The following is a 24,495-nucleotide window of genomic DNA, read 5'->3' on the forward strand; positions in this document are numbered from 1 at the left end:
CCTGTTCAGCATGAAGAAGCCAGAGAGTCGGCATCCAATTCCCAAATCAATAAGACAGTTGGTTTAATTACCATTGGAAAATGCTTGTCATTCTTCTGTAGCATCTGGTCCCCACTGGACCCTCATCATTTCCTTCACGTGCTCCCCCCATCGACCAAACTGTGCAGCTCTGCAGCTGCATCCTGGCCCATCCTCACCCTTCTGCCCCCAACCCTCACCTCCTTGTATCTCCAATATGTTTTTCCCAATTAAAAAAATAAATAAATAAAAACAAAAAAGATTGGTCAGATACTACACATATATTTTACTTTATTTTTCATTTACTCTAACAGCCCTCTTGCCTTCATTTTAAGTACCCTAGAACAAAACATTAAATTACTCACCCTAGATTACATAACCAGACAGTAGTAGAGCCTTGAATCAAACTCACATCTAACTTACTAAATTACTTGCTCTCTTAGCCACTATGTTATATGGCATCTCTGCTTCTCATTTTGTGTAACATGTGCAGACTTAAGAGTACAGACTTTGTGTCTATCTTGACATTTGATCAGATACATCTAGTAGTTATAGTAGGTGTGCATTGTGAGACTCATATATATGAAGATGCTTTGAAATGTAGAAAGTGCTTTCTTCTACAGACTCTGGTTATTTATTATTATACAATGGGTATACACTGACCATGAGGCCATCAATCCACCTAAGTTCCATGCATTTGTCATTTTATATTTGGCCTTACTCTGTCTTTTTTCTTCCCTCTCTTCAATTGAGTTAACGTCTGACAGATGTTTGGAAAAATCATCTTCTCCTGTAATTCATATTTATAAATCCTGCTGCTGCAGTGTGGTCCTCATTGTCTCTGTTCATTGAAGCCAAATAATAATCTGGGAAAAGACCATATATCCTGTTATGAATTTGGAAGATCTTGTCTTCTTAGCACAAATTTTTAGCTTTTGAGAATTTTAATACTGGAACATTCAAAACCATGCATGGTTCTAGTCATATAGATGTTTTAGATTCTTGAAAAGTAAACAGAAACAGAGCTCTTGACTGGTCTTCACCAAGGGATTCAGAGAGTTAAAAACATTTTTGTTTATAATTTTGAAAATTCCTTGTCACTCTTCTCTTTCAGATATGTAATGAGAGTTTTCTTGACCCTTCCCTGTTCCTTACCCCAAAAGTCAGTTTCATTTTAAACTGTTGTTCTATAATGTTGGGAATCTCACCCCACATTTTTTCCTTCCTCTTTTAAAATAGCTTCACTAAAGCTGGTTAACATACCATCATTGTTTCCTTTTCTTCCTTCTCTTATTATAACTTCTTCCTTTATCTTATCTTTTCTTCCTGTTAGGGCATAAATCCCTTTAGGGCTTATACTGTATCTTACTTATTTTACCCTAAAGATTTAATGCAACTTTGTAAGTATTTTCTCATAAGTAAGTGGTTGAAGTCTCACACTATTCTAAAATATACTTTTTACCTAAGGGATTAGGAGAAGCTCCAGTGGCCTAGTAGGTAAGGGGTTGCACTGCCAACTCAAACCCACTGGCTGCTGTGTGAGGGAGAATGGCGGGCAGTCCCTCCCATGTAAGGAGTTACTGCCTCCAAAAATCTACTAGAGTATCTATTATGAGTTGGTTTCCACTCGATGACAGTGAAAAATGAGACTTGGCTATGAATTTTCATTGTCCAGAGTAGAATTAAAGACATATCCATCTACTTTATAGTTTTTGTGTGTGACTTTGACCAGTTATATTGAGTGTAGTTGAAAGTACTGAAGCATGACCAAGAATATCTTCATCTCTGTTGATTTAAATGAAAAAGAGAAAAGTACTTTTAGTTCCAGGGTGTGTATGCTTTATTCATAGCACTATTCTTATTTCTCGCTGCCTCTCAGTTTTGAGAGAGGTAAAACATCCTCCCTTGTCTCAAACCTTGGGCCAAATCTGAGAGAATGCAAACATTGAGCTGTGGTTCAGGGCCCAAGAGGAGGCCTCACCTTCCCTCCTTCAGAGCACAGCATCTGGGCTTTGTCAGAGCTCAGTAGCAGACAGTGTCCACGCTTGAAGAAGCTTAGCAGAGGTACTTGACTTTTTCTCAGTTTAAACTTAGCTGACACTTAAAAGTGTATTAATGTCCAAATGACCATATACATGTAGAAACACAGGCAGTTGATTCATTAAGGAAATATTTCGGGAGTCATCATATGAGTAAATATTGTAATTTTTAAAAAATTGCACTTGAAAATGTGCTCAAGTAATGAGTCATTACTTTGTCACTACCCAGCATGACTTCTTAGGGAAGCAGAAGAGCGACTATTTGCAAAGCTCATTTAGAGGTTGACCAGTGACATCTAGACTGCTGCATCTTGCTGAGGAAAGTGCTCAGTGGAGCCGTTGAACTATTGTCCTCAAACTTCCACTTGTGTCTTCCTTCGTCTCATTAGCACATTTATTAACTCTCTTGATGACTCAAATACTTCCATATGTTCATCCCTAGTCTAGACTTGTATCTAGACGTGTGATAGATTGTTTAGATGTTTCAGAGACAGAACAAGCTCTAACTACATGTCCCAAACTGAGCGACTCTTCTCAAAAAGCTCGCTCCTGTTTCCTGTTACTCCTCAAGTCGGAACAAGGAAAGTCACATTGGAGGCCCGACCCCTTTTCTGAATCAGTGGTGATGGTGGCTGCTAAATACCTATTTTCTTTGTTCTTCATGTTGTGGGCAGAGCTATCTTTTTACAGTGCTCAGTATTCATATCGTTTCATTAGTTTTCCTCTGCCTTCAGATTTAACAGGTCTTGCTGTGATTTGTCTCCTTTTTTCTAAGCTGTCTACCCATAACACTTTGCTAACAAACTATGCTAAACTTGTTATTTTCTATTTTAACTTCCATTTCATGGGGAAATTTTCTGTGACGTGCTCCCTAAATTCAGTTTGGCTACTGTCTTGGGTATTCTATGATATTTTGCATTTCAGTTCCTTTTTTTCTGTGACTGGTATTCTGTATATAATCTGATTGGTTGGTTCCTTATCTGTCATTTCTGCTCAGCCGTAAGCTATGTGAGGGTCAGGTCAATGTCTTTTTCTGATTTATTTCTGTGCATTGCATGTACTTATTGTTGTTAGGTGCCATTGAGGTGAATGTGACCCCTAGTGACCGTTTGAGCAATAGATTTGAACCCTGTCCTATCCTGTCACACCTCCTGATACACTAGAGCCCATTGTGGACCTGGTTGAGGGTCTTCTCCTTCCCTGACCCACCGCCTTTCCAAGCATCATGTCCTTCTCCAAGAAATGCCTCCTAGCAACATACCTGAAATATGTGAGGTGAACCTTTGTCATCTTTGCCTCCAAGGAGCACTCTGGCTGCATTTTCTCCAAGACATATTTTACAAGACAGCGTGTACTAGCAGCCAAGAAAAAGACATGTTGTACTGGGGAAAATGGGCTGTCAGGGGACTCTCCAGAGTGCTGAAGAGCAAGGAAATCAGTGTAAAGACTAATGAGTGCTTGATTCAAGCCATGGGATGTTCATTTAGTTCTTTTGCATTTGAAAGTTGGGCAGTGAATGACCGAAGAAGAATTGATGCCTTTGAATTGTGTTGACGAAAAAGTTTGACTATCTCATGGACTGCCAAATAAACAAGCATATTTGTGTTGGAGGGTACTCCTGGGAGGCAGGGTTGGTGAAACTCCATCTCGTTTACCTTGGGTATATTGTCACTAAGGGTCAACCCTTGTAAAAAGACATCATGTTTGGAAAGATGAAGTATCAGCAAAAGAGCAGAAAACCTTCAACAGGATTGATTGAAACAGTGGCTATAACAATGTGCTTGAGCATGCCAGAGATTGTGAGGCTAAAATAAGATAGAGCAACGTTTCAATCTTTTGTTCATTGGGCCACTTAGAGTCTTGGTTGACTTGACAGAACATAACAACAAGAAGCCTACCATATGGTCATGATACCATAAATATTTGTTGAATGAATAAATGAAGTATCAATTTTTACAGGAGCTCTTGTGACCTAGTGGTAAGAAACTGTGCTGCAATTCCAAAGACACATGGTTCAAATCCACAACCTGCTCCACAGACAATTATGGGCAGTCTACTCTATGTGATTAATAGCCGCTAAAAACCTGGAGGGTCAGCTGTGAGTCAGTTCTGACTTGATGATGCACATTATTGCAGATCTTTCAAATTTCTATGGGGATATACTATTAGGTTGTTAGCAAGTTACTTAAAACTCTAAATCTTAGAGGTTTTTGACCACTTCTGTCTAAATACCTGTCATTTTCAAATTCTTAGGCTTTAAATGAACCTTTCTTTAAAAAAAATCCAGGCTGACTTTTCCTTCCCATTTTCCTTGTCTTTGTTAACTGCTTTTTCAATTATCCAGGCTTCAGTCTTAGAGTTAGTTTTGATTGATTTCTTTCTTTCCTTTCTCCATTAGGTCAATTCTGTTACCTGCCTGCCTCTCTGAGAACTCTGGGCTCCATGGCTACTTTTCCATCTGTATTGCCATAATCCAAGCTCAGAACAGCATCCACATAGAGCTGGATTACTGTGCTTTCCTGGCAGACCTGTGGATTTAGTCTCTTTGTATCCATTCTATTTTACTTACCCCTGCTGAGTAATCTTCCTAAAGCATACTTGCATTTTGTTGCTTTACTAGAAGCTTGTGAAGAGTAACTTCTCATTATCTAGTGCATGTGTCCAAGCCCCTGATCTGGTTACCTTTTCTCCAACCCAAATCCAATCTTTTGTGTAGTACTTTTGATTCTAATTTTTTTCTATTTTCCTATCTTTTTATTTTTGCTTTTACTTCTTCTCTCCCCCCTCCCACATCCTTACCTTTGCTACTGATAGCTCTAGTATATGTGGATTTTTATAATGGCCTCCTAACTAACTGGTATTCTTCTTCCTCCAAGTCATCATATCTGTCATTGCATAGTAACCGTCTTAAGATACAGTTCTGCTCATGGCCTCACAATTCGTCTTTACTTCTTTGTGTCTTTAGTACCTACCACAGACTGCCTTCACTTTTTAGTATGCCATTCATGGCTGGGGATCTGGCCCTTCCAACCTCCATACTCAGCCACAGCTAACATTACTTGCCTTTCTGAGTTTCTTAAGAATTTCCACATTTCGGAAGCTAAACAATTAAAAACTCTTGCTTCTTCTTTGAGTGTGATTCGTGCTTTCCAACAGTCATGCCGCAGGAGGCTCTCCATAACTGTTATGTGGCTTTTCTTTACTGCTAAAGCCTCGCATACTGTCTCTGATGTGCCCTTCTGGCTAGATGGAATCTTTACCACATCAGAACTCCTGGAGTTTTGTTGTTTTTTTTATTTTAATGTCTCCAGTGTGCTTTCCAAGTCCTCCTCACTTTCAGCAAGCAAGGTTATGACATCTGTATAACAAAGGTTATTGATGAGCCTTCCTTCAATTCTAGTCACATTACTCTTCATGCTCTGCATCCTTCAATATGGATTGCATCTCAACATCAAGAAAATAAAAATCCTTCCCACTGGACCGGTAGGCAACATCACAATATATGGAGAAAAAATTGTTAACTATCAGTGGTATCTCTTACATGGATCCACAGTCAATACACTGGTACCATCTACCTACAGTCGGGAAAGATCATCAGATGTATTGCATTGGAAAAGTCTGGAGTCAGAGACCTCTCCGAATTATTGAGGAATAATGATGTTTCTGTTACTTGCTGTGCATCTGAGATCTGGCCAGTGAATAATTGATGCCTTTGAACTGTGATGTTGGAGAAAAGTGCTAAAGATCTCAAGACCTTCCAGAAGAACAAATATGTCTTGGAGAAGCTGCAGCTAGAATCCTCCTTGGAGACAAAGATGATGAAGCTTCATCATGTTTTTTTGAGTATGTTGCTAGGAGAGTCTATTCCTTTGAGAGGGATATCATGCTTGGAATGGTGGAGGGATGGTGAAGGAAAGGAAGACCCTTAATCAGATGGATTGACATGGTGATTATAGCAATGGGCTTAAGTGTGTCAGAGATCGTCAGGATGGCACAGGATAGGACAGGGTTCAGATATGTTGTTCCTAGAGTTGCTATGAGTCATACTTGATTTGACAGCACCCAACAGCCTTTTCAATCTATGTGTGGAACAGATCATCTGGGAGGCTGGGCTCTGTGAGAAGGAATGTGACATCAGGATTGGAGGAAGACTCATCAACCGCCTGCATTAAGTAAATGACACAACCTGGCTTGCTGAAACTGAGGAGGACCTGAGGCATTTGCTGCAGAAGGTCAAAGACTGCATCATTCATTATGGTTTGAAGTTCATCATCAAGAAAACAGATTCTCACCACTGGACCAACTGGCAACATCATGATAGAAGGAGAAGAGATTGAGATTGTTAACAGCTTCAGTTTGCTTGTCTCCACAATCAACACTCTTGGTACCAGCAGCCAGGAAATCAAAGGACAAACTGCATTGGGAAAATTGGCTGTCAGGGACCTCTCCAGAGTAGTGAAGAACAATCATGTTAGTCTAGAGACTAAGGTGCATCCAGTCCAGGCCATGGTCTTCACATTTACTTGCTGTGCATCAGAGAGCTGGACAATGACTAAGGATGATAGAAGAAGAATTGATGCATTTGAGTTGTGGTGCTGGAGAAGAGCATTGGATATATCATGGACTGCTAAGAGAATAAACAGGTCCATCCAGGAGAGGATGAAGCCAGGCTGGTTCTTGGAGGCATGGATTTTGAAGCTTTGTCTGATATACTTTGGGCATGTTATCAGGGGGAATCAGTCCTTGGAGAGGGACATAATGCTTGAAAGGGTGGAGGGATAATGTGAGGAAAGAAGATCCTCGATGAGATGGATTGACTCAGTGACTAGGGTATGGGGGTAATGTGTTTGAGACAATGAAATTGGCTCAAGATAGAGTAGCATTTAGAGCTCTTGTACATGAGGTTACTATGAGCTGGAGTCAACTCGACAGCACACAGCAATGACAAAAGTGTGCTTTCATATTATTTACTTATTTTGGGACCTCTCTTGTTTGTATGCATTGGTTGCTCAGTAAATAGTGAAATAAATAAGTATTTGTATTTGCCTGTTGGTTTGTTGTACTGTGGTGATTTGATTGTTATTATGCTGTAAGTTGTACCACCCATATTTTGAAAACCAGAAAGGGTACTCATGGTGGACAGGTTTTAGAGAAGCTTACAGACCAAAATAGACCAGGAACAAAGACAGGGAGAGGGTGATCCACTTCTGAAAAACAGCCAATTAAAATCTTACAAATCACAATAGAACATTATCCAACCTGCTTATTACTTTGGACATGCCACCAGGAGGAGAGATTAATGATTGGATCAGGACATCATGTTTGGGGAAGTAGAGGCCTGGTGAGGATATAGGAACCCTGGACAAGGTACATTTTCCTGTTGTTGTGACAACAGGCTCCAGCATGTGGCCATGAGGAGGGTGATGAGGGACCAGGCAATGCTTCATTCATACATAAGATCACCATGAGTCAGAATCCGCTGAGTGGAACTAACAACAGCCGTGTGGTTTGATTCACAATCAGTTATTCTGTCAACTGGATTATTTCACTACAGCTTTTATTGTTTTAATAAAGTTAAAGGCAATCTTGTGACTGTTGCCAACAGTTGAAAACTCTCAAAATCAGTTTTAAAGTGGTGACTCATCTGTTGGTTCAGTACAGGAGTGAGCCATCTATAGTCCAACATATGCTTGTAAAGCCTGTGGGCTAAGAGTGGTTTTTGTGTTTTAAAAGAATTGACAAAAGAAATGAATACATGGGACAAATCTTACTGACTCTTTTCAGGAAAAATTTACTGACCACTGATCTAGAAATGCACCTGACCAATCTGCCCGGAATTACTCCTGCTCATTGGACATGTGAAATTACCTGTTTTCCTGAACAGTTTGACACTCATGCAGACTCGGGACTGCTCCCTTCCTTGAAAAAGAATTGTTAGGCTTGGCTACAGAAGGATTTTGAGTGACATATAAATCTCCTCTGGGCTCTCTGGCACTTGGCATTATCTCACACAGATAACCAGATACAAATGAGACGTTTCTTTCCCTTATTATCCTCCTTCCTCTTGGGATTGCACATCTGGTGAAGTTACATGTCATTCAGAACAAGGCTTTTAGCATATTTCAAGAATGTTAATTGCTAAGTGGCAGCTAAAGCAGAAGGGTTTAATAATGCCCTTAAGTTGCCTTAAATGTCCATGGACCCAGAATTGAAGAACTGGAAAAGGTCTTAGAGATCATCAAGTATAGCGTGCTTGTTAAGAACTTGGGCTGTAGAGCCAGACTGCTTGGCTCTTCCACTTAATCCTCTCCGTGTCTCGGTTTCCTCACCTTAAAAAGTGAGGACAACAGTCTTATTTTACAGGCTTGCAAGAGGACTGAATATATCAATACATGTAAATATCAATACATGTAAAACACAGCACTGCTTGGCATACTGTGAATGCTCATAAGGATTATTCTTGTGTTTCTATCATTTTTGTTCATTTTCAGAAATCCTTTTATAGTTGATGAAACTGATGCCTAAAAAGGAGTTAAATACTTTTCCTCACTGAATAACAGGCAGCGAAGATTAAAATGAAGTATCCTGGTTTTCAGTTCAGTGTTGGCCTTCTCTGCTGTAATGTGTTGCTTTTAGTTGTAGGTTAGTGGGTATGGATGATTTTTTAATATCAGAAAAAAATGTTTGGCTGCCTTTTTGCATAAAATAGGAAAAATCCAAGTGGAACACCATTAGTTATATTGCCTGACAATCTTAAATCTGCTTCTAGTGTCTTTTATTATTTGAATTCTATATATTAATTTAAAGAACTCTGTTGTATCTCTGTCTTCCCTTTTTCCACCTTCCTTGATACGTAGGTTATTTTAATAGTCATCTTTTTTCCAATTTGTGTGACATTTATGTAAGAGAAAATGAATCACTTTGAAGTGTATAATTCCATTGCCCTGAGTACAATTCACAGAGTTTACAAACTCCACCTCTGTCTGCTTTCAAATTCTTTTCATCACTCTGGAAGGAAAACTTATGTTCATTAAATGGTCACTACTCAGTCCTTCCTTCTCTTAGGCCGTAGCATCCACCATTCTTTTTTCTGTGGAATTTATCTATTCTAGATATAAGTGGAGCCCATATAATATGTGACCTTTGGTGGCTGGCTTCTTTCACTTAGCATAATGTCTTCAAGGTTTATCTGTATTGTAGAATGTGACAGTACTTCATTCTTTTTCATGGCCAGGTACTATTCCATTGTATGGTTATACCACAGTTATGTGCTCTTCCCATCCCCCCAACCACAAAGTATTCTTAAATGTCTCCTGGTCATTTCTTCTTTAGCCATTGGTTAATGTTTAAGTGTATATATTTACATTCAGTATATTTGTGAATTTTCCAAATTTTTTTCTGCTATTACTTTCTAACTTTATTTTGTGGTTAAAGAAGATACTTTATATGATTTTTATCTTTTAAAAGTTATTTCAGACTTGCTTTATTGCCTTACATTTATAATCGGGTCTGGTGGCTGTTCCGTGTGCACTTGAGAAGAATGTGTATTTTATTGTTGACTACAGTATTTAATCTGTGTCTGTCAGGCTTAGTTATAGTTTTGTGCAAACTTTCTATTTTTTTACTTATATTTTGTGCAGTCATTGGTCAATATCTTTACTGTTACTGCTGAACCATGCCTTTCTCCCTTCTATTTTATTTTTAACTATTTTTTATTGGTTGTCATGTAATAATTCCTTCACATTATGTTTCACTCATATACATTGTATTTTGTACAATCTTTCATTTACATTGTGTTTTGTACAATCATTCATTCTATTTTACATTATTTTGTAATTGGTTTGCTTACAAAGTTTACATTCATTGTATTACACACTATTAACATTTTATCAGTTTTTGCTTCATGTATTTTTGGGCTCTGTAGTTAGGTACATGTGTTTGTAAATGTTATGTCTTTTTGATAGAGTGATCTTTAAATCATTATATAGTATGTCCTTTTTAATCTCCTAACTCTTTTTGACTAGTATTAGTATAGCCATTCTAGTTCTCTTTTATCATTTGCATGTATTCTTTTTTCCTATCCTTTTACTTTCAACCTATTTGAATCTTCTATTCTGACTTGCATCTCTTATAGATAGTACATGGTTTTTAATCTATGTTTTTAAAAAAATACTTATTTAATATGTGTTTTTAATCCACCTAGTATTAAGGATTTAGATATGTCCTTTTGGTATTTGGTTTGTGTATGGTCTATATTGTATCTACTTCTCATTTTCTCCAGGACTGTGAATAGATAATTTCTTGATTACCATTTTGACTCCCTTCTCATTACTTTACTGTGCATTTGTGATTGCTACAGGAATTACAATTAATGCCTTAATTTATAGCACTCTAGTTAGAACTAATAATTACTAGGTTTAAAAAAAAATATTAGAAGTCTTTGCTTCCTTCCATAAAGCACCATCTTAGCACTTAAAAGAATCTTTATACTTAAAAATAATTTTAATGTTACAGAGTTCATCTTTATACTTCATGCAACAAATCCTATAGATTTATAATTATTGTTTTATATTTTTGTGTAATTGATCAATAAAGGTTAAACTCGCTGTGTTCTTTAGATAAATCCAGTTAATAGTGGAGATGTGTTATTTTATCCTTGTAATATATTTCTTGATTTATTTTGCAGCTTGTATTTGTATTTATGAGAGATATTAGTCCATAATTTTCTCTCTCATTTATGATGTCTTTGTCAGATTTTGAGATAGAAGTAATGCTGATATAATGAGATTAGTTGGAACTTGTTCTATCTCTTCAATTTTATGAAGGAGTGTCTGGAAAATAGGTGTTATTTCTTCCTTTAATGTCTGATAGATTTAATCAGTGTAACTCTCTGGACATAATTATTATTCTTTGTGAGTTATTTTCAGTTACGTAGTCATTAAAAATTTAAATCTAAGGCTATTTAGATAGTTTTGTTTAAATTTATTTAAGTTTTGGCATTTAAAAAGAATTCTAATTCATCTAAGTTGTTGTATATTAGTGTCATGTGTTATCCAGGGCTTTGAACTGATTCAAACCCACTTACTCATGGCTGAACAACTACAGTTTGTACAATGTGAGTGTGCCAGCATGATAACCAAAGCAGGAAAAATTGTGAGTCAAAGCCATGGAATGGGGGACTTGGAAGAAGCATAGTGAGCCCTTTCAGAAGCCTGATGTAAGAGACTGGATTATTTCCAGGATTGTAGAGCACGACACAAATTGGAAGTGATGTGGTCAGCCTTCGTTTTTGAGTTTTTTGCTTCCAGTGTTTAAGGACTTTGCTCATATGCAATGGACATGTTGTTTTTGTTATATGCCATTGAGTTGACTGTGACTCATCATGACCATGTGAATGACAGGTCTGAACCTTGCTCTATCCTGCATCCTCAGGGTCTCTGACATGCTCAAGCTCTTTGTCAGAACTCTGCCAGTCCTACTTCCTGAAGGTTGTCCTCTTCTTCACTGCTTTTCTGCCTTTCCCGGCATGATGTCTTTTTTAAGGACTAATGCCTTCTGAGAACATGCCTAAAGTATGGGAGATGAAGTTTCACCAACCTTGCTTGCTTCTAACGGAACCGTGGTATACTGCTGGTTTTTTTCTAAGAGGGAGATTATGTGCCTAACCTTGTGTCAACCCAAGATTTCCCTGTTCTGATTATCATTCTGCTATACCCACCTCTTACAAACTGAGGTCTGTCTTGGTTTTCACTTCATTGGCCATGACAGAACCAGAACTAAATAAAAACTCTGATGTTAGTTATAATTGCGTATAATCTTCTTTTAGTATTCATTTAGTGTTTGTAAACACAATTTCAAAATAATACTAATGCATTATTTATCTTTCACTTGGCAAATACTAATTTAATTTTCACAATAATCTGAGGTAGATGATATTATCATTCCATGTTGTAGAAGAAGAAACGAGGGTTAAACTAAGAGTTTGGGTAGTTTACTCAAGATTACAGAGCTCAGGTATCGAAAGGTTGACTTTGAACCCAATTTCTTTGGACCCATAATCTTTGTTCTTAACCATTATTTGTTTTACCCTTCACACTGATAGAAATACCAGTTCTGTTCTCTTAATAGAATTATGCTGTGTTCACTCTAGAAACAGTGTTGCTCTTACCACTTTTATGCCACTGTGGAAATATTTGTTTCTGTTGTCCCTGACTGGAACTTGGAATTTATTTTTTTTTTTCCGTAAACATGTTACATGTGATGGCTAGGTATAGGTGCAGTATTAGCATTAATGCCCCCTTTCAGCCACATAATTCCTTAAAAATACTTCTGGGGCTTTCTTGAGAAGTTTACTACAATTTTTAATGTGAAACATTATGTCTGTGGGAAAATGGTAGAAGAAACTATTTTGGACCTAGTTTCCTACAAAGTTAGACTTCGGTCTTAGGGGAGTTGCACTAAACTTTCATTGAAATGCTAACCATTTGAACTTATCGAGATGTTTATAACCCATAATAAAAAAGAGAAATTATTGTGAATTTGTATATAGATTTCCTGTTTACATTTTCATTGATAATTTGTTGATTATTTTCTTTCAGGGTTATTCAAGTGTTCCGAAGAATATTCTTCAGGTGGATCAGAACTGTGTTCGGAATTCTTATGATGTATTCTCATTACTACGGTAAGAAACCTCTCTTGAAATTTCTGAAGAAGCTTCCTCCTCTGAGTTTGTGACATTTTAGTGTGAGGAAATGTATGGGCGTTTTAGAAGTAGTTATTCAGGCTTAGCATTTTTAAGTGAGAGCTTCATAAATTTTGGAGCAACAATGAGTTATCTCTTTCACAAAGCTTTGGGAAAGCTATTTCCTTTTCTCTGGACAGGAGAAGTGGTTGGAAGCCAGTGAACTTGAAATGGACATGAGCTGTTTTCAGCTCTTCTGCAAACAAAGTGCCGCAACTAGTCGTGTAAAATTTAGATGTTTTAAAACTTTAACTACAACAACACTAAAAAAACCCTCCAATAGCTCTACACATGGCTTATAGTTTTGACCTGCTGTTCGTCTTAAAAGAAGTATGCTTGGCAGACCAAAAGAGCTTTGTATGAGTCTCTTGCTCAGAGGCTTAAAAGCCTCTGCTCTGTATTTTCATAATGTCTGGGGCTAATTTGGAAAGACTTTTAAAAATTATTTTTAATTTTAAATGTGGTGCATCATCAAGGATCTTTTCCCTGGAGGCAGACTACCAAAATAAATGCAATTTAAAATAAAGTTAACAGTGACACTCACCCTATGTTCATCCTAGACAGACAAATTATTCATTAAAACTCAATTTTGGCAGAATTTTTCTAATGTTTGCCTAACACATCATAAATTTTAGAGCATGAGACATCCTCAATGTATCTACTAGAAGAATAGCCGAGAAGGATAATTGAAGAAATGCTTATTCTATAAACATTATATAATGGCCCTTTCTTTTGCAGAACTTGTGTCTTTTTACACATGATGAAACTGGGTTTGGTTACATGGACTAAATAAAATGCTTTTAAGAGACAATGGTTTCAACTCTAGTAACCACATACTTTTGCTGACTTTTGCTACTTACTTTCAAAAGATTTCACCCTGACTATTTTGAATATGTGACAGATTGGACAGGATTTTATAATTAAATGATGGAGATAAAGTGTGGGAGGTACCATGCATAATTTGTATTTTTGAGCTTATCTAAAATACCTGGGGAGGTCTGGTGAATTAGTGGTACAGAGTTGTACTGCCAATCCAAAGGCACATGGTTCCAGTCCACTAGCTGCTGCTCGTAAGAAAGACAGGTAGTCTCTCATGCATTTGCTGTCTCTGAAAACCTGCTGGAGAATCAACATTGAGCCAGTTTGACTCAAGGGGATATTAAAAAAAAATAACAAAATACCTAACTTGTATTTTTTAATCCAGTGCTTGAAACACACTGAATTTTAAGTATTTGAAAGGCTCAGGTTGAGAAATTATTTGAAATGTTAACAAGCCACTAATATTTCCTGACTGCTGTTACCCTCTCAGCAAAATACCCTGTAACTATTTAGAAGATGTTTTCTAGGTCTGAGATTGTCTGAGGTTAATAGAGAAATGAGTAGAATTTTAAAAAGGAGTCAAAAGTCCGGGAAAAGAGGAAGATTTGGGGATTGATCAGCAGAGGAGAGAGATTGTAGAGCTGTCAGAAGCTCTGTGATGTCACAGAAACACTGGAACTGAGGGAAAACTGTTAGAATTTGGGAGGAAACATGGGTCCTTAGGGATTGCTTTCATTACCTGCCTCATATCTGGATCATCTCTGATCATGCCAATTCATTTCATCTCTCTGATTCTTCCTAAAGTAGACACAGTGTTGCTACAAAGTTGTACAATTTATAAAGCAGTCTCCTTTTCATACCCTTTTCTTTCACTGTGTATTGTGTTCACAAACTAGGGATTAGAGCCTTTGTTTTCAATGTAGAAACGGAGCGCAAGAGATTTTAGATGATTTCTTTATCTTATGGGGCACTAGCCAGAACTCAAGGGGAGGCTGAAATGAATGTTTTGCATCTAAGTAGGTTTTGCAGTTCTCTTCAGAGTCTCATTTACTTGCCTTGACTGGTGGCTATAATATGCACAGAGTGTGACGGTATAGAATATATTCTGAAATGTGTGGAGCCCTTAAAAAATGTAGAATCATCTTGCTGATTTGATAGTTGTGCCATTATTTAATATTGACCTTGCAATAACCTGGCTCTTAGTGGGTTCATTTCTAGACTGTCTTCCATATATTCTCCAGTCATCTCTCCAATTCAGGTTGCCTTATTTACAGTGGCATCCTCATCACTACTGCATGTTTTGCTTTTAGCTGCTAACAGAAATTCATAGTTTCTGACAGATCAAGTATCTTATTTACTAACCAAATTACCTGCCCCCAGGAAGTAGCTGTGAAACCAGAAACTTTAAATTGTATTTGTCAAAATTAAAAAAGAAAATAGAATTTTATATGATAGTTTCCTCAGACGTTAATAAAGCTTGATTATTATCTATTTTATGAAATGTTTTTTATTCTTTAGACTTAAGTTTAGTGTCAAGCAGAGTGGCTTGGCTTCAGTAAATGTTAGCAAAATTTAATTAAATACTACTTTAAGTTAGAGTTAAGATTAGCACTCTAGTATCCTACATCTGCTTTTGAAAATATATTCTCGATCATAAATATTATTCTGTTTATTTTTTAACCTTTGAAAGTGTTACGGGGGGGGAGAGGAAAACTGACTAGTTAGCACAGGACACAGACTTCTTTCAAGTGGAATATATTGTAGCATTTTGTAGGAAAGTACCAGCCTCTGCACTTTTGCCACAAGCTAAAATTCAGTCTGAATTTAGTGTTGTCCAAGTATCATTAGCAACTCTTTCCGAATTGATGTTAGTGTGCATAACTGCATCAAATTTTTCTTTTAACCCTTGGAAATCCCTGGATTAAGGGTTAGTTTTCATGTAAACAGATGTTTAATTAGAAGCCACATTATTGTTTTTACATTGGATACTATAATTTATGATGTTCACCACAAGGTGTCAATGTTGTTCTTTAACATTCAAAATGTTATAATTTGAGGTGAGAAAATGAGGGGACTTCAGGAGTGTTTAATATAGTGTTATAAATCACAAGCAAGCATTTTAGAAGTTAACCGTTTTCCTCTCATTCTTACTCCTTTAAGCTAAGAAGTATTTCAGACTTACTAGATAGCTTTCTCCTTTGGGTTCTCTTGGGTTTTGGATCTTTTACCCATGCTGGTCATCAGGTCTTAATGAAAGATTGTAATGAGAAGAGGAATTATCTGGTCAGGCTTACATTATAGAATTCTAATTGTGGTGACAGTATAAAATGGATTTCAGGGAATGAGACGAGAAGCAAAGAGACTTCTCTAATCTCCCCAGTCCTTGGAGACTGAAAGGTTGTTTCTTGTGACAACTCACTTTTTCCTTTCATACTGCTAGAAAGAGATAACTAACTGTATTGTATAGAGAGGTTTTGTCATTAGGTGTCATTGAGTCAAGTCATTACAACCCTATGAACAATAGATCAGAACCTTGCTCTGTTCTGAGCTGTTCTCAGATCTCTGTCATGCTTTAGCCCATTGTTACAGACACTTTGTCAGTCCATCTTGTTGAGGAGTGTCTTATCTTTCGCTGATCTTTGAACTTTCCCAGCATGATGATGGTGATGATGATGATTTTTAGGACAACATGTCCAAAGTATGTGAGATTAACTTTCACCATCATTGCTTCTAAGGAACACCCTGGTTGCACTTCCTCCAAGAGTGATCTCTTTGTTCTCCTGGCAGTCCATGGGATATTCACTGCTTTTATCCAACACCACAATTAGAAGTAGAAGAGATGATAGTATCTCTACTAGTTGTTGTGTACCATTGAGTTGAAACTGATTCATAGCTGATGCTCCAGCAAGTTTTCAGAGAGGGGATTGCCCATTTTTCTCCCGTGGAGCAGCTTGTGAATTAGAATTGTGTACATGTGAAAATGATTGTATAGACTTCTTACCTTTCTTGATAATATCCTCTGAAGCACCAAAGTTTTTCGTTTTTATTATCTCCTACATATTTATTTTTTGTTCCTGTTGCTTGTGATTTGGGGATACCATACCTAAATATTCATCTTGATAGTCTATATAATAGGTTTTTTGTGACTTATTTTGCTTAGCATGATATCCTCTGTGTTTCCTTTTAACAGTTTGGTTTTAAGTCTTATAATTAGGTAACTGATTCATTCTGAGAGAGAGATATATATATCTCACATATGTATATGGTCTTTCATTGTTTTTGTTCAGACATTCCTCTAGGTCATATAGCCCTGGTGTACAAGTTGCCGTACAGCTGTAACTTGTGGTTGCTGTGAGGCTGAACACTGTGACACTGATGTGTCAAATGCATTAATGGCTGGTTATCCAATGTGGACAGAGAGTAGGGTGGAGCTCCCTGATTAAAACAAGCTTGGAGGAGTGGCATCCACTTCCATAATAGCTTGCCTCCGGAAACCCTATGAACCTGGAGAGAGAATGAGAGACACCCAAGCGTTGAGGACTCTCCTTTATAGGGTTGCTATGAGTTGCCTGTGACTCGACAGCACTTAACAATAGCAACAACAACAACAACAACAACATGTATGTGGTGTAAGATACAAGTCCAGCTTCCTCCTTTTACATGTAAACATCTAAGTAGGCTAGCACTATTGATTGAAGAAGATTCTCTGTTGAATGGGGTTGGCCCCGTTGTTCTAAGTATGAATTAATATCTCACCTCTTAGTGCTGTTCTATGAATTTATATATGCACTTTATACTAGCTTCGCAGTTTGAACTACTGTAGCTTTCTGAGGTTACTGTGAGTAGAAAATAACAACATCTAAGAGCAACAATTTTAATTTTTTCTTTGTTTTTAGTTGTTGGAAAGTTTACACATCATGTTGGTCTTTTATTCGATCACTTATGTACATTTTGTTTTATAACATTGTAATTACAATTTCATTTGATATTTTATACACTCTTTTATAGGCTAATATTGTAGTTAATTATGACTGATCAATATACTATATGTTGTTTTCCCCCTCACCTAACTACCTGCATGTAATCTTTCCTTAGTTTGTTTATACTAATGGTCTTAAACCATAATAGCTCTTTTGTGACTTACTCTGTTTATAATGCTGTCCTCGAAATGCACCTATCTAATGTAGTATTTTGTGTTGTACTCTGTGTATGTATGTGTGTGGGGGTGGGTGGGGGGGGTGTGTGTGTTCGGGTGGGTGGGTGTGTAGATGCTGATTTCTTTGTTCCACATAACTTTTCTAGGGAGCTCTGGTGGCCTAGTGAGAAAGGAGTTGCACTGCAGTGCCAACTCAAAAGGCAGGTGGTTCAACTCTCCCATAGGAGAAAGATGGGTAGTCTCCTCCTGTGCAATTTACAGTCTCTGAAAATTGGCTTGAGCATCAGATATGAGTCACTTTCGACTTGAGGGCAATGCCAACAACAACCTCCGCAACACCTGCTATTCTGTGCTCACATGATTTTGTTTATGGCTTTCCTTAACTTTTTCTCCATTGTCGTTGTTGCAGGGTTTTCTAAGGCTCTATAAGTTTCCTCTTTTTCTTTTTTTTCTGGAAAGAGTTATTCATTTTCGTGGAGGTTACCCTGTAAGTAAACATTAGTTCCCAAGTCTGAAACAGTTTGCTATATCTTGATCTATTTGGCTTCCTTTCCACCTATAAGTTCTATGACTGCGTTGCTTGTCCGTCCTTCTGCTCTCTGGGTACCACTCTGGGCTGGCACTGCCATTCCCTGTTTTCCCTGTGGTGTGTTTAGCATGCCTGGTGTATTTCTGTGGCTAGGTCAGGTTCTGAGTGATGTTGTTACGTATATTACTTTCAGATTGTTACTTGTTTTTGTTAGTCCCCTATCCAAATCCTTTAAGGATTTCTTGTACAGTGGGTTCAGTTTCTACGCTTTGTGTCTGTTTATCTGGAAATATCCAACTCTTACTGCCATATTCAAAGGACATTTTTGTTGGGTAAGTAGTTCTTGGTTGGCAGGGTTTTTTCTTTCAGGATTTTGTATGTCTACCTGTTGCCTTCTTGCCTTGATATTTTCTGATGAGAAATGAGAGCTTAGTCTTACTGGTTCTCCTTTGTAGGTAACTCTGTGTTTTTTCTGAGAGGCTTTTAGTATTGTTTGTTTTTAGTTTTGGAAAATTTGATTGTGGTATGTCTTAGTACTTTTCTTTTTTGAGTCATTTGTGTTTGAGTGTCACTCATCTCCTGGAATGCATATTTTCTTGTTTTTCATGATTTTGGGGACATTTTCTACCAGCAAATATTCAGTGATTTCCTCCAGATGGGAGAAAGAAAAAGGGGAACAAAACAACAAAAAATACCCAAACAACAAAGACAAGATTGGTAGTGTAAGAAAATAGAGAAAGCAAAATTCAGAGAAACAAAAAAGGATTGAGAATCAGACTAGGAAGACAGAAAAGAGGAAAAGGAAAAAAAAAGAGACAGTGAGAGATCTAGAAAGCCCAATAAGGGAGGGGGAGGATGCTAGAGAAAAGAAGAGGAAGTGGGAGAAATGATAAAAGAGCTCTACCACCAGCAACAAAATCTCTAGTAATAACAGAAGATGAAAATCAAACAACTCTCAAAAAACTCATTGATGACAAGTGGGAACAGACAGCTGGTTTTCCAGTGTGTTTTCAGGGACTATAAATAGCACAGGATGAGACGGCCGATTTATTTCCCCACAGAGCAGCTGATGGATTTGAACTGCCCACTTTGAGGTTGGCAGCACACCTCTTTATGGACTGTGACACCAGAACTCAGCCAAAACTCAGCAAGTAAACAAAAATCTGAAAAGTGATGGGAATGGAAAATAAACAAACAAACACCTAGAAATAAGACCCTAAATATAAGAGAGCAAGGGCGGAGCTTTTCCTAAAGTGGTTTTCATTATTTGGGACCTTAGTGTTATTTTGAGCTCCAGTGGCGCAGCCCTCCAGGTTGGGTGCTGCCCTAAAGGGGCTGCCTTTCTGGTGACCGATAGCCACCAACGTCTCTGACAAAGAAAAAGGACAGTTACCTGTGTGGTTACAGTCTTCTCCGAAAACTAGGAGAGCTATCAGCTATTAGTTGATCCAACTCAACAGCTAGGAGTGTTTGCTCTTTTGAGTTTGAGTCTTATTTTAATTTCTATTAGTCCGAATACCAGTAAGGGAGTCCTGAGGGTATAGTGTATTTTGTATTGGACTGCTAACTAAAGAGGGATGGTAGTTTGCACCCATGACTGCTCCCTGGGAGAAAGATGGACAGTCTTTTCCCATAAAGTCAACCTCAGAAACCAGATGGAGGCTCCCCACATTCTACAGCAATAGGTTCAGTGGGTTTAAGCAGTGAATTTGAATTTAACATCTTTTTTGAGTTTGTTAAAGGAGTTTTGGTGGCTTAGTAGGTAAGGAGTTGCACAGCCAACACAAAGGCACAGCATTCAAATCCACTAGCTGCTCTGTGGGAAAATGATGGGCAATCCTCCTGTGCAATTTACAACCTCTGAAAACCAGCCAGAAGGTCAGCTATGAGTTAGTTCAGACTCAGTGGTACTTAACCACATGACACAACCCTGCTTGCTGAAACTGAGGAGGACAGAGGGTCAAGGACTGCAGCCTTCAGTATGGATTGAGGCTCAATGTCAAGAAGACAAAGATTTTCACCACTGGACCAATTGGCAGCATCAGGATGGATGGTGAAGAGAATGAGATTGTTAACAACTTAGTCTGCTTGGCTTCACGGTCAACACTCTTGGCACCAGTAGCCAGGAAATTAAAAAAAAAATGTATAGCGATGGGAAAGTCTGCTGTTAGGGACCTCTCCAGAGTACTGAAGATCAGTGGTATCACTCTGGAGACTAAGGTGCATCTGATACAGGCCATGGTCTTTGCAGTCACTTGTTATGCATCAGAGAGTTGGACAAAGACTAGGGAGGATAGAAGGAGAATTGATGCCTTTGAGCTGTGGTACTGGAGAAGAGTATTGAGGGTACCAAAGACTGCTAGGAAAGCAAACAGATGCATCCTGGAAAGGGTTAAACCAGGCTGCTCCTTGGAGGCAAGTATTCTGAGGCTCTAACATACTTTGGACATATTGTAAGGAGGGGGACTGGTCCTTGGAGAAGGTACATCATGCTTGGTAGGGTGGAGGGACAGCAGGAGGGGAAGACCCTCTATGAGGTGGATTGATTCGGTGACTGGGCTAATTGTGATGGGTGTGTTGGAGGCAGTGCGATTGGCACAGGACAGAGCAAGGTTTAGGGCTGTTGTACATAGGGTCGCTATGAGTTGCAAGCGATTCGACGGCACATAACAACAATTTTAAATCATTGACTCTTTAGTTGTATTCTGTTAATTTTCTAGTTCTGTACTTTATCTTAAGCTCTGGTGGCTTAGTGGTAAGGAATTGTGCTGCCAATGCAAAGGCACAAAGTTTGAATCTACCAGCTCCTCCTGTGTGATGTACTGCCTCTGAAAACTTGCTAGAGGGTCTGCTGTGGGTGGGTTCTGAATCAGCGGTACACATCAATAGTAACATACTTTATCTTAAAATAGTAGTTCTCTTAGGGAGCTTTGGTAGCCTAGGGGGTAGGGCATTGTACTCTCAACCCAATGGCAGGTACTTCTAATTCACCAGCTGCACTGTTGGGAGAAAGATGGACAATCTCCGCCTACATGAGGGTCAGGTAGCGACTGGATCCGATTTGATGGCAATGAGTTTGAGCAGTTTTCCTTCAGTGTGCTTTGTCTTATGCAAGCTGAACAATAAATAAGGAAGACTGAGAAAAATTGATGCATTTGAAGGATATTGAGAAAAATTGCTATTGGTAAAGAATACAGAATGTGTCATGTGTTGCCAAGAGAATGGTTAAATGTATCTTGGAAGAAGTTTAGCTAGAATGAGCTTTAGAAGCACAGGTGATGCTACTTTGCCTCATATCCTCTGGACATGTTCTCAGGTGAGACTCTTCCCTGGAAAAGGGTGTCATGCTGGGTAAAGTAGAATGTGGAGAAGGAGGAGATCCTCAACAAGAGAAACTGACACAGTGGCTACAACCCTGGGCCCAGCCAGAGCAATGATTGTGAGGACAGCACAGGACCTGCAGCATCTTTCGATTGTGCACAATTTGCTCTCCGTTTACACCAACTTGATGACACCTAACGACAATGTATTTTTTTCCCCATCACAAGAATCGGGGATTTTATTCAGCCTTTTTACACTTGTTCCTAACACACTAACTTGCTTACAGTGGCCAAACAGCAACCACGTGAGACAGCAGACAGGACAGGTCAACACGGGAGTAAATGACCCACTCTGGCACCAACTGGGGTCATGCCCAGCATCTGCTGACAGCTAGGTCCAGGCAATGAACAAACCATGGAATGTGCTTGGTTCTGAAGGTGAGGAGCTTCAGTCTGCACTGCAAGGCATAGCCTTAAGAGCACAGAGAGGACACATGGACATAGAGCAGGCCTGTGTCCAGGACCCCCAGGCAGCAGTGTGGCTGCCACCTCCTTCTTGTCTAGTGTGAAGATCGACAGTGCATCTAGAGGTACAACTTTAGGATGACAAATGCCTTTTCTGAAACACACGCTTCACAAGATTAAAACACACTGCCAAGCTAGTCCAGAACCGTCCCAGTGAGACTGTGGTGTGAGGAGGGAGAAATGGTCCTGGGGGCAGCCTCCGGCCAGACCCTGGCACACTGGCCAGGGCTCACCAGACCAAGCTGCGCATGACACTCAGGGATGACCCCTGGTACCCCAAAGTGGTTCCAGTGGTTGAGGTAGTGGAACGCTGGTAGAGCTGCAGCCGCCTGTCAAAACTGGGGGGCCTTGGGGATCTTGCTGTGGTAAGTGGAATAAGAGGCCTTACTGAAGTCCCCAATCATGCCGGCAATTGCCAGCTCGTACACTGAGTGGCCATAAAAAGATGCTGTGTCAGAAATGATGGGGCCTTAGGCATCTTGGGCCACATTTCCCCCCCAGAGGTCACCATGGAGCAGGGCAGGGATGACCTCCAGGTCTCGGAACAGGTCCGGGATCTTCAGTTGCAGGGCAGCCCAGAGCTCTCGGGCTTCACGGTCCCCCAACTCCTGCTCCACCATGTCCATGGGGTTGGATGCATCGCAGAGTGAAGCATTCTACCCAGTCTTTCTGTCAGTCATTCACCTGGGGGAGATAACTACAGCACGTCACCACATCAGACCCACACTGCTCCACAAAGACCCTGTCTGCCTGGCCACCACCTCTTCCCACGGTGCTCCCCTCCTTCCGATGCGCCTCTCCTAGCCTCTGGTTGTCGAGGTGCGGATCAGCCAGCTGGGCTCCAAGTGTGGCAGCATGACTACTCAGGTCTCTTCCTGTGCTCCATCACCATCACACTCCCACCACCCGGCCATCCAGGACTGCGAGGGGCTTGGGCACCTTCACTGTGCCCGTGTGCAGGATGGCCTTGAGACTCGCAGTCTCGCCTTCAAACATCTGCTGGGCCTCCGCCTTGGAGTTCACTTTCACAAACCCCTGTCCTTTGTCGGTGTCGTAACTCTGACCCTGGCTAATGCACCCACCCCGGAGTGGCCCGTAGCCTTCACAGAAACGCAACCCAGCTGGCACCTCAGGAGAGCCTCCATGTTTCTAGAAACAACCGAGCATCTGGTGAAGCAGGGCAGGTGACGCTCTTGACGGTGGCTGAGCTGGGCATGCGCAGGAGTAGAGCACGGCAATGTATTTTATGTTTTAGTTGCTTGCCTTTTCTGTGCAGTATTTTAGAAGTCCTTGATACTGTTCCCGAATCTGTCAATTATGTGTTGTCTTTGTTTATGATACTTGTTGTGCAAAAAACAATTTTTATATAAATCTAGTTATTTAATATCTGCTGAACTTTCAGTCTTGGTTTATGAGACCGCTTTTATTCCTTGAATATGTAGATATTTTCTTAGTTTTCTTTTGAGAGTTATCAGTTTTTTAATGTAAAAATTAAATGTTTAATACAATTTGGTATTTATTCTTAACCATATTATGTGATTAATTCATGTATTGTGAGGAGGGATTCATTTTCTTCACAGACAGTGCCCAGTTGTGCCATTACCTCTTTTCTGTATTGTGTGTAAATACTGTCCGTGTCACGTATCAAAAGCTCATGTTGTTGCTGTTGTTGGGTACCATTGAGTCAGACCCTCTGGCCGGTTTTTCAGAGGCTTAAATTGCACAGGAGGAGATTGCCCATCCTCCTGCAGAGCAGCTGGTGGATTCTAATGACATGCTTCAGGGATTGCAGCTCAGATTCTTAACATTGTGCCACCAGAGCTCTCTTAAAAGCTCATGTGTCCTGGCATTTATTTCTGGACTTCTGGTGGTTTCATTTATTGCTTTGTCAGTTTCAGACTGATTTAAGCTTAGTAGACTTTTTGTACTTTTTAGTATATGTGCAGCCAAAGTGAGCACAGTAGGCTTTTTTGTACTTTTTAATGTCAAATGAAACAAGTCCCTTTTAAATACTGTTTTTGAGTGTTCTTTGAACTTTGTTCTTCTATATGAACATTAAGTTTATTTTTATCTTAATCTAAAACAATAAACTTTACTGGAGAATTCTGATGGCATTTGTATTAATTGAATTTTCATATTAATTTTTGATGAGCTATCATAATTTTTATTTCATTAGTATTTTCATTCAAGAATATGGTATGTCTTTATAGTTCATATTTTATTTTATAAAATCAATAAGATTATATAGTTTTCATCATATGGTCATGTACTTTTTTTGGGAATAGAAACAAATCTCTTCCAGTCAGCCAACCATGTAGCTGTTCTTCAGATTTCTTTGACACAACCTG

General features: G+C 39.1%; 1 protein-coding gene and 1 pseudogene across 1 annotated transcript in view; one reads left to right on the forward strand and one right to left on the reverse strand.

Annotated features, from left to right (window-relative positions):
• The window catches only part of UVRAG (UV radiation resistance associated), a 349,759-nt gene that overhangs the window by 88,914 nt on the left and 236,350 nt on the right, over positions 1-24,495 (forward strand). The window contains exon 6 of the mRNA XM_006882863.1: positions 12,656-12,738. Coding sequence (XP_006882925.1) covers positions 12,656-12,738 — 83 coding nt within the window. The remainder of the gene's footprint in view (positions 1-12,655; positions 12,739-24,495) is intronic.
• LOC102873977 lies at positions 22,377-23,292 on the reverse strand (annotated as a pseudogene).

This window comes from Elephantulus edwardii, unplaced genomic scaffold (genome assembly GCF_000299155.1).
Source record: "Elephantulus edwardii isolate Elephantulus edwardi_28Jun2011 unplaced genomic scaffold, EleEdw1.0 scaffold00025, whole genome shotgun sequence".
In the NCBI taxonomy this organism is placed as follows: Eukaryota; Metazoa; Chordata; class Mammalia; order Macroscelidea; family Macroscelididae; genus Elephantulus; species Elephantulus edwardii.